Genomic DNA, 14364 nt, shown 5'->3' on the forward strand with positions numbered 1-14364 from the left:
AAAATGTTCAGTGTTCAAACAATCCGATCAATACTAAAATGGCACAGATACAATCAGCAGATTATGGCCCAAAAAATGAGCCCTCATACAGCCCAGTATACAGAAAAATAAAAATGTCATAGGGGTCAGGAATTTTTATCAAAAATTGAAAAGTATAAAAAAAATAGTAATTAGTAAAACATGACGGAAACTAAACAAATGTGGTATTGGTGTAATCAAGCTGACCTAAAGTATTAAAATAACATGTAAGTTTGTCCACAAGGTGAATGGTGAAAAAATTATTTCACCTCACAAATTATTATTTTTTTGTTTCAGAGCCTAAGTTATGGAAAAATGAAAGCTGTCATTATAAAGTATAACTGGTCCCGCAACAAACAAGCATCATATGGGTCTGTAGATGGGAAAAAAGAGTTATGGCTATTATAGGACAAGACCTTATACATGTACTATTTTGGTTGAAATTATTTTGGCTACCAGGACAAGTGGATTTTCATGAAGGACAAGTAGATTGTGTTCTGTTTTAGTCCCATGGACAAGTAGTTTTTTTTTTCAAATTTTCACACCCCTGGAACCTGTTCATTCTTTTCGCAAAATTCTGCGAGTACTACATTGCTGTGAACGGTGATGGCGCAGGGCCGCATGGCCTTACTGGCTAAGGATTTCGGCGGCGACTGCCAGGTGGAATCTCTGCTCGCCAACAGCTGTCCAGACATGCTGGGAGTTGTAGTTTTGCAACCACTGGTGACACTGTTTGAAAACCACTACTGAAAAGTCTTGTGTGGGCTTTTCTCCCTATCTATGCTCTATTACAGTGTGATCTGCCTTTCCTAAAAAGACGACTACGATCTGCTGTGTAAATCCTCCTCTCTGGTGTTATCTTTAACACTCAGAAAAGTAAAGGGGAAAAGATATGAAACATAAAATAAATAAATATATACTGGCACAATAAATAGGATAAAAGATGCTAATTTATTAGGAATATAAAATGTTTCAGAAAAGAATATATATAATAAAAGAGATGGAATATTGCACAAGATCAGATACTGTGTTCACCCTTCTGCGGTGGGTTAGTGAGCCAGTCAATCAATAGGATCCCTGTGTGTCCAAAAAATATATATAATAAATGAATGGGTATTTTGAGGAATAATTGAAAGAAAAAAGGTAATGGAATGTAAGTTGTTTTTGTGGTGTATATTTAATATATTATACGCACCTATTATGTTGATAGAAGTATAGTATATTTCCACAAAGGGACATGAGGTAATATGTGTCAGGTAACTTACATTCCATTACCTTTTTTCTTTCAATTATTCCTCAAAATACCCATTCATTTATTATATATATTTTTTGGACACACAGGGATCCTACTGATTGACTGGCTCACTAACCCACTGCAGAAGGGTGAACACAGTATTGGATCTTGTGCAATATTCCATCTCTTTTATTATATATATTTTTTCTGAAACATTTTATATTCCTAATAAATTAGCATCTTTTATCCTATTTATTGCACCAGTATATATTTATTTATTTGATATTTATTGTGGTAATTCACATACTTTTGGGATAAGCAGGAACCCGACAATATACAAGGCAGCAATCACATACGTCTTCCCCAGCCCATAAAAGCGCTAGTGACAACATTCAAAGATATGAAACAGCCAGAAGCAATGTGCTGTCAGATCTTTGTCAAAGGCAGACACACATGAGATGGAGCAAAACACACACAAGGTGGCAAAATATTACTAATGATTCCTCCTAATAAAGTGTATTTAAAAAAAAAAAAGTTTAATAATCTACGAGGAATCTACTGCAACTGTCTTTAGTTTCTGCTTGTTCTTGGGGCATTTTCCCTTCAGTTTTGTCTTCAGAAAGTGAAATGCATGCTAAATCGGATTCAGGTCAGGTGATTGACTTGGCCATTGCAAAACATTCCACTTATTTCCCTTGAAAAACTCTTTGGTTGCTTTTGCAGTATGCTTTGGGTCATTGTCCATCTGCACTGTGAAGCGCCATCCAATGAGTTCTGAAGCATTTTGCTGAATATGAGCAGATAACATTGCCCCGAACACTTCAGAAGTCATCCTGCTGCTTTTGTCAGCAGTCACATCATCAATAAATACAAGAGATCCAGTTCCATTGGCAGCTATATATGCCCACGCCATGACACTACCACCACCATGCTTCACTGATGAGGCTGTATGCTTAGGATCATGAGCAGTTCCTTTTCTTCTCTATACTCTTCTCTTCCCATCACTCTGGTACAAGTTGAGCTTGGTCTCATCTGACTTCTGTGGTCCTGGACCCCGGCATGTCCGATTAGGAGCTTCGAGTCCCTTGTATATACGGCGAGTGCAGGTGTTTTCAGTATTGCTTCTTTGCACAGTGGCTGTTTCTTATGTATATCTCGGGTGCTCACATAAAGAATGCATGGAGCATGTACTGACCCTGCACTGTTGCCGAATACGAAACAGAACATAGCCTCAGATTCACAAGCATTGCAAATTTGAAATATATATCAGTACTTACGTCTTGAAACACAGGCTCCCACTGCTCCCTAGCACCGATTGCATCTGCACGACCAATGACTAGGCCATCTGAGTTTATTCCTAGGTACTTCCCATATCCAGACTTCAAAGCAATCCTTTAAAACAATGAGTTATTTTTATGAGTAAGTACAAAAAATAGGCCTCATATGATCCCGATGTTATGAATGTTTAGTACCTTGAGTCTGATAGCTTAATAGCTGTGAACTGCTCTGGTGGAACGGGACCTTCATCATCTGGAAGGAAAGACAAACATTTATTCAATCCAAGGTAATGACTGAATAATTTACAAGTTATAACAGGCAGGAAATGTATGGCTTTGCTGACAGCCCAATATTTTACAATGGCAAGTACCTGCTGCTTTATAGGAAGCATATTCATACCCAGCAGGATAGTCTACAGACATTACCTGGACATGAAGCGGACTACAGTGAAATCTCCCTTAGCGGACACCTCCCAATAGGGGTCACCTCCCAATAGTGGAGAGTCTTATAAGACAATGTATTTGCACCCCCCAAATAGGGGACATTCCCAATAGTGGATGCGGACACACCCAATAGGGGACAAAACACTCCCAATAGGGAATAGGGGACAAAACACTACCAATAGGGGACAACCAGGCTTATGTGCCGGCCCTACCTTGTACACAGGGCAGCCGTCAGTGGGTACAGCCAATACCCCAGTGAGGGGCCAAGGCTCCCACTGCAACCTGGGGGTTGATAAAACAGCACTAGGAGATTCTGCTGTAATATTGCTTTTTATAGGTAATTACACTCTGGAGTGAGTACAGTACAGTATTTGATCATTTAGAAATATTTTTGAGCCTTTTTTCCAAATAGGGGAAACCTCTCAATAGCGGACACTTTTTTTTTTAATTTCCCATGAGTGTCCAACTATTGGGAGATTCTACTGTACTAACATACTGTACTAGAATATTACTAGATGACTCTGTATAATAAATGATTCTGGAGAACATAAGTATATTAGAAGCGGTTTCTGTGTTCTCAGGTTCCCTAATAGGGACTACTTTTTCCTTCTGCTAATATATGCAAATATATATTTACATACTGTAATGTTGCAGCTCTATTTGAGAGAGGCCATAAAATATAAGTTGTATGGATACAAGTACTGATAGGCTTTGTATGCTGTAATCTGCAAGGTAGACATGACATGAAGTCTCCAGTATATTCAATTGTTATAATTGCACATCATTTTTTAAGGTTGTTATAACAAATTATTTGGTGCTTGAAAATTTTGAGCCTGTAAAATGAAAGATGGTCAATTGCATTTAGTATATTACATACTACATAATGTCTGATACTATAAAGTACTATAGTGGCTATTGAACATATGAACTATACTAGATATACAAGTTTCTGATGATGTGATGCTTCTTGGCAAAATATATGCCACAAGATAAGTGCCAAAAAATGCAATGCTACACTTGGATTTCTGCTGCGTATTTCACACATAATAAGTGCGATTATTGCTATTCAATGAGGCTTATCCATGTGTTTTTGCATGGACGAAGTGATAGGTCACTTACTTATGTCTATTTTAAAATACTTGTCCAAAACAATGGGACGTGCACTGTACATGTTTTTTGGCTGTGAACAAATCCTTACTGGTAAAAACAATTTAAGAAGGGTATGAAAACTACCTTTTTACAATTGTACTTAAATCCTTTTTTTTTTTTTGGTTACAAAATACAAGATTATTTAACTTCACTATGCTTCTATTGGCACCAGAGGTGACCCACAAATCTAAAGTGACCCGAATTGGAGGTATCCTGTTACTGATTCGATAAGTGGGCTATGAAGAAGTGGACCTAAGGCTTTGCCTTAAATAGAACCAGTCACCAAATAAACTGTTCTAAACTAACTCAGGCTATGTTCCCTAACTACTCCTAACATTCCTCCCACCCTTGAAAAATTTCAGATTTTTAAAAAGCTCCGTATCATACCTTTATTCTTGCTCACATAGTGCAATCTTCCAGCAGGAGAATGTGGGCAGTTCCCAGCAGGCATGACATCACTGAAGCCTGCTGGGGGACCACTTCCGCCCTCACAACATTGCAGCACTGTGATCAATAGAAGACCTCAGACTCTGTGCATCTTCAGTGATGCTCTTTCTAACTTTCAGTCTGTGCAGCTTTCAGTGAGGCTCTTTGCGGATTTCAGTGAGGCTCTGTGCATGTTTCAGTGAGGCACTGTGCAGCTTGCAATGAGGCTCTTTGCAGCTTTCAATCAAGCTCAGTGCAGAGAAACACTTCCTGAGTTTGGTCTCCTGCCAGGCCGAGAGGAGACCAAACTCACTGTATTAATTTTGACAGGGAACAGAACAGAGCCACCTAGTGGACGTTTTTTCTATTACATTTTAAACCTATTTATGTTGATAATTTTTAAAGCCAGTAAATGGGAAAATGTCTGCTAATTACTAAGGAACACTATATTAAAAGGTTTTATTTGGTGGCAGGTACTCTTTAAGCTTATAGACTCGCACTGCACATCTATGAACCACTGGGACTTTTTATCCCTTATCCAGCAAATATCCTTTCTACAATTCAGCAAGTCATGTCATCACTATGCCCCCCAGAAAGAAAATCTTGGTTAGTGACCCAAGTCTGGCAAACAGCAGTTAGACCACTTACTTGTATGAGGTCTATTTGATTTAGCAGAGATTATGGAAGAAGGAATGTCTTATGGAGAAAAATCCTTTAACTTAGTCTGACACTGGATTCTGTTCATAACTGAGGTCACATAGGAATTGTAACTTCTACAGAGCACATAGTGACTGACATGCTTGTGGAGAAATACTGCAAAACCGAAGCATTCTTCTCTCTACTCACCCTTGTGTGGGGCTCCGATAGTAAACAGACCAGTGTCCAGGGCATGGATATAAGCGCCTTTGTCCATTTCAATAGCCACTGTTCCTGAAAGGTCACCAAAGCCTTTGACTACCCACCAATTTCCTGAAATAAGAAAATGAAGGATTACCAATGTAAAACATCAGTGAACAGCTCACATAGTCTTGTGGGCGTATATGCAAATAATACAGGCTGTAGAGAAGTGGCCATACATGTATTGTTATTTTCTATAGCAATGGATGGGGGCTATGAAGCTGAAATAAAAGTTAAAACATGTCATCTTATGATAACCTTATTTACATGCCCCTGCACATTGCACATAAAATATACCTGATCTGACAAAGATTTAATCTAGTTCTTATAGAAAAAAAAAGAAGACAAGCAAAAATAATGCATCCTTGTTAAGATTTTACAGTGATCCCTCAACTTACAATGGCCTCAACATACAATAGTTTCAACATACAATGGTCTTTTCTGGACCATTGTAACTTAAAACCAGACTAAACATACAACTGACAGACAGTCCAGATCTGTGAAACATGTCAATGGCTGGAAGAGCTGACCAATCAGAATGGGCATTCAATGGTAAAATCCCTGTATTACTGAAGTGTATGCACTGACTGGTGTCTGGTAGAGCCTCCTACAGGGAAGTATTACATGTTTTGTACTCTTTACCTGTGCCAGGGTTAGCTGCTCCTTTGGACACCAGGTGAGGGCGGCTCCATTTTACATTTTTAGGACATTGTGTGTACTGTATAGGACCCTGAAGAAGCTCCTGTCCTCTACATAGACCAGTGTTTTCCAACCAGGGTGCCTCCAGCTGTTGCAAAACTACAACTCCCAGCATGCCCGGACAGCCTTTGGCTGTCCGGGCATGCTGGGAGTTGTAGTTTTGCAACAGCTGGAGGCACCCTGGTTAGGAAACACTGACATAGACAGTGATTTACAGCTCCCAGCAGCTCTTTCTTACTTTTATATGTAAGAAAGAGCTGCTGGGAGCTGTAAATCACTGTCTATGTCAGTGTTTCCTAACCAGGGTGCCTCCAGCTGTTGCAAAACTACAACTCCCAGATATTAGTTATCTACTTAATTTTGTTTAATCCTCCCTTTTTTCCTATTTTTGGATGACATTTTGGTGGCTTCAGAACCAATTACCAGGTTTCCATAGAGTTCTGGTCTCAACATACAAGGGTTTCAACATACAATGGTCGTCCTGGAACCGATTAATATTGTAACTTGAGGGACCACTGTACTGCTAAACCACAATCCATACTGCCTACAGTGCTACCTCCCATCCTAAAAAAGCAGAGTGCTCGGAGTTATCAGCCACCTGCAGTATAAACTCCAGCTGGACTGTGTGTAGGAGCAGAATTCTGTATCCAAACGAAAAAATAAATAAAAAAGGTCTGCATTATGATTTTTTTGTTTTTGCTTATGGCTACAATTAGTTGTTTAATTGACGGGCATAAGGCCAGGTTATACCGTAATAAGGAGGTCTCTACAGAGAACAGTTTCCCTCTGTCCAGAACGTTTATGACTGTTTTTCTTATTTTACCATTTGTCTACCGTATATTGTCATTTTCAATGTGAAACCAGTTGTTTTGTGTATTGGTGACTTTATGCCCGGATATTTCCATCTAGACATTTATGACCTATCCACAGGATATTCCATAAACGTGGGTCTCACCTCAGGGACCTGCAGTTATCCTTGGGATGAAGGAAACCTTTCCTTCAGCATAGTTGTGGCCATGGGGAGCGGCAGGAACCAAAAAATAGTTGAGACAGCTGCCTTATGCAGTTTTTAGAACTTCTACTGTCGTTAATGGAACTTTGGTAAACAGCACAGATCTGCTAGCTATGCTGTTTTTACACAACTAACCTATATGAAAGTTACTACCCTAAGCCTCACCCATATTACTATTCATTTATCTCTGTAAGGTCATCATCCCAATAAGATGAACATTTCCTAATTTTCATTCACAATAGATAAAGTGTTTGTCACCCTTCATCTAATACGTGAACGTTACCATAAGTCTCTTATAAAGAGATCACACTGGGCTGTTCATGATATGGTAAATAGTAAGAAAACAGTAGAAGTCACCGGTTCCCTTACCAACAATATCCAGGGCATCCTCTGAAGCGTCATCTCTCTTCCTCTTTCCACTTTTATGCTTTTTCTTGCTGAAAATAAATCATTTGTTAACATTCAGTTCACTAAATGTTATAGGGCAGATTTAGGAGAGAACACAAAAAATGTACCTGGAACTGAAGTCTACACATTACCTGGCATGCATCAACTACAATATACTCCATGAAATGGTCAGGGCTTATTCAGCTTCGATATATTAAAGGGGTACTCCGGTGAAAACCTTTTTTTTTTTTTAAATCAACTGGTGGCAGAAAGTTAAACATATTTGTAAATTACTTCTATTAAAAAATCGTAATCCTTCCTGTACTTATTAGCTGCAGAATACTACAGAGGAAATTCTTTTCTTTTTGGAATGCTCTCTGATGACATCACAAACACTGCTGACATTATTATAATAATAACGCTTTATTTATTGTTGTCCTTAGTGGGATTTGAACCCAAGTCCCCAGCATTGCAAGGCAGTAGTGCTAACCACTGAGCCACCATGCTGCCCTTAGCATACATCTGCTATGCATGGTTGCTAAAATGGACAGAGATGTCAGCAGAGAGTACTGTGTTCGTGATGTCATCAGTGTTCCAAAAAGAAAGGAATTTCCTCTGTAGCATTCAGCAGCTAATAAGTACTGGAAGGATTAAGATTTTTTAATAGAAGTAATTTACAAATATGTTTAACTTTCTGCCACCAGTTGATTTAAAAGAAAAAAGGTTTTCACCGGAGTACCCCTTTAATACACTGTGTGCAAACATATAGCAGTGCATTCCAAACAGCGTGCCTCCAGCTGTTACAAAACTACAACTTCCAGCATGCCTGGACAGCCTTTGGCTGTCCAGGCATTCTGGGAGTTGTAGTTTTACAACAGATGGAGGTACACTGTATAGAAAACACTACCCTACAGTAATACTCAAATAATAGCGCACTGTGCATAGTGCAGATGAAGCTGGCAATATGGCCATAGAGAAGACCTGCTGGCTCACAGGGAGTCCAGTCCTTATTTTCTACAGGGAAAGGACTTTTAAGCCTTTCTAACACGTTGGTGAACCTGTTTGCACAATGAAGCATTTTAAATTTTAAGAGAAGCCAAAATATTCAACTGTGGGTACTATCATTGCATCCTGCACAATTCTAACTGTTTACAGGTATCCTATGACTGTCAGCTGCTGTAGCACAGAATCTGTTTATCCTTGCTGGCACCGGTAGTTCCACATGTGTGAAACATTACGCTTTTATTGTTATCCTATAAAACAAAGAATACGTAGTTGACTCACTCTGCTTCTTACCTTTTATTCTTCATCCCTTTTAGCACCAGCTTTGTGGATTTCACATGAGAATATTCTGCCATGGTGACAATGTTGATCCCAGGAACGATATCTCAACTGATGGAGAAAACAGAAACAATAGAATACAGTATTAGGAGAGCTATAGTTTCCAGTAAATAAGGCACATATACAAAAGCATTAGCTCCAACACACATATGTGCAGAACTAGAATAGAATATGGGTAATGATGTGAAGATCAGAAATTCAGAGAGGCATCAGGCCCCATATACACATCAATATGGGCAGCTGTGACCATGGAAACCATCTGACACCAAATGGACATCAGGCAAAGGTTCCATCATTATCTAGAACAGGACCTGTACATGATACTTGCCGGCCATCAAACAGAGGCCTTAGCATCTCTACCACCCTGCAGCAGTAGCGCAGGGCTCAATAAATCTCAGGTGCCAGGTCACCATGATGAGTGAGAATTTCATCCTGGTGCCTAGGTCATTTTAAGACCTTCCAAACCCATGATGTACATTTACATAATGGGTAGGGTGAGGGAGCATGAAGCCAGGTCCATATCATACCCAACATCCACCGGCTGGCACCTGGCGAGAATGTCGAATGACGGTGCCGATCGGTTTTCAGGGCAGCCGAGGCCTTAGCTAGACATCTTTTCCTGCTGCGACTCAGTAATTGATAGAGATAGACCAGTTATTAGCCGGCATTGCTAATACGTTAATCACTGGTTTTGCGCAATGGAGGCAGGATCCAGCATAAAGGCAGGGATGCTAGGTCCCGCCTCCATTGCACAAAGCCAGCAATAAACATATAAGCAACACCACCTAACAGCAGGTCTCTCCCTGGAATCTGGTCAATTTGACCTCATTTTAATCTGGTTTACCTGCACTATAACCCTGTGTATTGGGTTTAGTGTGCGTGCAGTTTCCCATTAAACATCCTGCTGACTGTCCAGTGCAGGGAACAAGATATTAAGAGGAATATGAGGACAGGAGTGTTATTGTTACTTTTCCTCACCCACAAGGTTTAGATAGGAAGACCGGGCAACGCCATCAAATTACATAGTATATAGCACAGCTGAGCACATCTATTATATACATACAGTAAAGGATATAATTAGTATATACAGCATAAAGATGCCATCACAGTGTATACAGCACAGAGGAGCAAACATTCTTTACATACAGTAATGTAATGTAATAATACAGTATATACAGCACATGATGATGCCATCAAAGTCTATACAGTATATAGCACAGCTGAGCACACATTCTATACACACAGTATACATCACAGCTGAGCACACACATTCTATACACATAGTATACATCACAGCTGAGCACACATTCTATACACACAGTATACATCACAGCTGAGCACACACATTCTATACACACAGTATACAGTACACTATACATCACAGCTGAGCACACACCTTCTATACATACAGTACACTATACATCACAGCTGAGCACACACATTCTATATACAGTATACATCACAGCTGAGCACACACATTCTATACATACAGTATACATCAGAGCTGAGCACACACATTCTATATACAGTATACATCACAGCTGAGCACACACATTCTATACACACAGTATACATCACAGCTGAGCACACATTCTATACACACAGTATACATCACAGCTGAGCACACACATTCTATATACATAGTATACATCACAGCTGAGCACACATTCTATACACATAGTATACATCACAGCTGAGCACACACATTCTATACACACAGTATACATCACAGCTGAGCACACATTCTATACACATAGTATACATCACAGCTGAGCACACATTCTATACACACAGTATACATCAGAGCTGAGCACACACATTCTATACACACGGTATACATCACAGCTGAGCACACATTCTATACACACAGTATACATCAGAGCTGAGCACACATTCTATACACACAGTATACATCACAGCTGAGCACACACATTCTATACATACAGTATATAGTACACTATACATCACAGCTGAGCACACACATTCTATACACACAGTATACAGTACACTATACATCACAGTTGAGCACACATTCTATACATACAGTATATAGTACACTATACATCACAGCTGAGCACACACATTCTATACACACAGTATACTATACATCACAGCTGAGCACACACATTCTATACATACAGTATACATCACAGCTGAGCACACACCTTCTATACATACAGTATACAGTACACTATACATCACAGCTGAGCACACACCTTCTATACATACAGTACACTACACATCACAGCTGAGCACACACATTCTATACATACAGTATACAGTACACTACACATCACAGCTGAGCACACACCTTCTATACATACAGTATACAGTACACTATACATCACAGCTGAGCACACACCTTCTATACATACAGTACACTATACATCACAGCTGAGCACACACATTCTATACATACAGTACACTATACATCACAGCTGAGCACACACATTCTATACATACAGTATACAGTACACTACACATCACAGCTGAGCACACACCTTCTATACATACAGTATACAGTACACTATACATCACAGCTGAGCACACACCTTCTATACATACAGTACACTATACATCACAGCTGAGCACACACATTCTATACATACAGTACACTATACATCACAGCTGAGCACACACATTCTATACATACAGTATACAGTACACTATACATCACAGCTGAGCACACACCTTCTATACATACAGTATACAGTACACTATACATCACAGCTGAGCACACACCTTCTATACACACAGTATACATCACAGCTGAGCACACACATTCTATACACACAGTATACATCACAGCTGAGCACACACATTCTATACACACAGTATACATCACAGCTGAGCACACACATTCTATACACACAGTATACATCACAGCTGAGCACACACATTCTATATACAGTATACATCACAGCTGAGCACACACATTCTATACACACAGTATACATCACAGCTGAGCACACATTCTATACACACAGTATACATCACAGCTGAGCACACATTCTATACACACAGTATACATCACAGCTGAGCACACACAGTATACATCAGAGCTGAGCACACACATTCTATACACACAGTATACATCACAGCTGAGCACACACATTCTATACATACAGTATATAGTACACTATACATCACAGCTGAGCACACACATTCTATACACACAGTATACAGTACACTATACATCACAGTTGAGCACACACATTCTATACATACAGTATATAGTACACTATACATCACAGCTGAGCACACACATTCTATACACACAGTATACTGTACACTATACATCACAGCTGAGCACACACATTCTATACACACAGTATACATCACAGCTGAGCACACACATTCTATACACACAGTATACATCACAGCTGAGCACACACATTCTATATACATAGTATACATCACAGCTGAGCACATACACATTCTATACACACAGTATACATCACAGCTGACCACACACATTCTATACACACAGTATACATCACAGCTGACCACAAACATTCTATACACACAGTATACATCACAGCTGACCACACACATTCTATACACACAGTATACATCACAGCTGACCACACACATTCTATACACACAGTATACAGTACACTATACATCACAGCTGAGCACACACATTCTATACATACAGTACACTACACATCACAGCTGAGCACATTCCTTCTATACATACAGTATACATCACAGCTGAGCACACACATTCTATACATACAGTATACTATACATCACAGCTGAGCACACACATTCTATACATACTGTACACTATACATCACAGCTGAGCACACACCTTCTATACATACAGTACACTATACATCACAGCTGAGCACACACATTCTATATACAGTATACATCACAGCTGAGCACACACCTTCTATACATACAGTATACATCACAGCTGAGCACACACATTCTATACATACAGTATACTATACATCACAGCTGAGCACACACATTCTATACATACAGTATACAGTACACTATACATCACAGCTGAGCACACACATTCTATACACACAGTATACATCACAGCTGAGCACACACATTCTATACACACAGTATACATCACAGCTGAGCAGACACATTCTATACATACAGTATACAGTACACTATACATCACAGCTCAGCACACACATTCTATACACACAGTATACATCACAGCTGAGCACACATTCTATACATACAGTATACAGTACACTATACATCACAGCTGAGCACACACATTCTATACACACAGTATACATCACAGCTGAGCACACACATTCTATACACACAGTATACATCACAGCTGAGCACACACATTCTATACATACAGTATATAGTACACTATACATCACAGCTGAGCACACACATTCTATACACACAGTATACAGTACACTATACATCACAGCTGAGCACACACATTCTATACATACAGTATATAGTACACTATACATCACAGCTGAGCACACACATTCTATACACACAGTAAACAGTACACTATACATCACAGCTGAGCACACACATTCTATACATACAGTACACTATACATCACAGCTGAGCACACACATTCTATACATACAGTATACATCACAGCTGAGCACACACATTCTATACATACAGTATACAGTACACTATACATCACAGCTGAGCACACACATTCTATACATACAGTATATAGTACACTATACATCACAGCTGAGCAAACACATTCTATACATACAGTATACATCACAGCTGAGCAGACACATTCTATACATACAGTATACAGTACACTATACATCACAGCTGAGCACACACATTCTATACACACAGTATACATCACAGCTGAGCACACACACACACATTCTATATATATATATATACACACAGTATACTATACATCACAGCTGAGCAGACACATTCTATACATACAGTATACAGTACACTATACATCACAGCTGAGCACATACCTTCTATACATACAGTATACATCACAGCTGAGCACACACATTCTATACATACAGTATACTATACATCACAGCTGAGCACACACCTTTTATACATACAGTATACAGTACACTATACATCACAGCTGAGCACACACATTCTATACATACAGTATACTATACATCACAGCTGAGCACACACCTTCTATACATACAGTATACAGTACACTATACATCACAGCTGAGCACACACATTCTATACATACAGTACACTATACATCACAGCTGAGCACACACATTCTATACATACAGTACACTATACATCACAGCTGAGCACACACCTTCTATACATACAGTATACATCACAGCTGAGCACACACATTCTATACATACAGTATACAGTACACTATACATCACAGCTGAGCACACACATTCTATACACACAGTATACAGTACACTATACATCACAGCTGAGCACACACATTCTATACACACAGTATACAGTACACTATACATCACAGCTGAGCACACACATTCTATACACACAGT

General features: G+C 39.3%; 1 protein-coding gene across 1 annotated transcript in view; it reads right to left on the bottom strand.

Moving 5' to 3' along the window:
• FRG1 (FSHD region gene 1) overlaps positions 1-14364 on the bottom strand; it is a 71083-nt gene that overhangs the window by 20783 nt on the left and 35936 nt on the right. Inside the window, exons 2-6 of the mRNA XM_056559274.1 lie at positions 8840-8935; positions 7526-7593; positions 5395-5517; positions 2725-2782; positions 2530-2644 (exon numbers count right to left, since the gene is read on the bottom strand). Coding sequence (XP_056415249.1) covers positions 2530-2644; positions 2725-2782; positions 5395-5517; positions 7526-7593; positions 8840-8901 — 426 coding nt within the window. The 5' untranslated portion in view covers positions 8902-8935. The remainder of the gene's footprint in view (positions 1-2529; positions 2645-2724; positions 2783-5394; positions 5518-7525; positions 7594-8839; positions 8936-14364) is intronic.

This window comes from Hyla sarda, chromosome 1 (assembly GCF_029499605.1).
Source record: "Hyla sarda isolate aHylSar1 chromosome 1, aHylSar1.hap1, whole genome shotgun sequence".
Lineage (NCBI taxonomy): Eukaryota > Metazoa > Chordata > Amphibia > Anura > Hylidae > Hyla > Hyla sarda.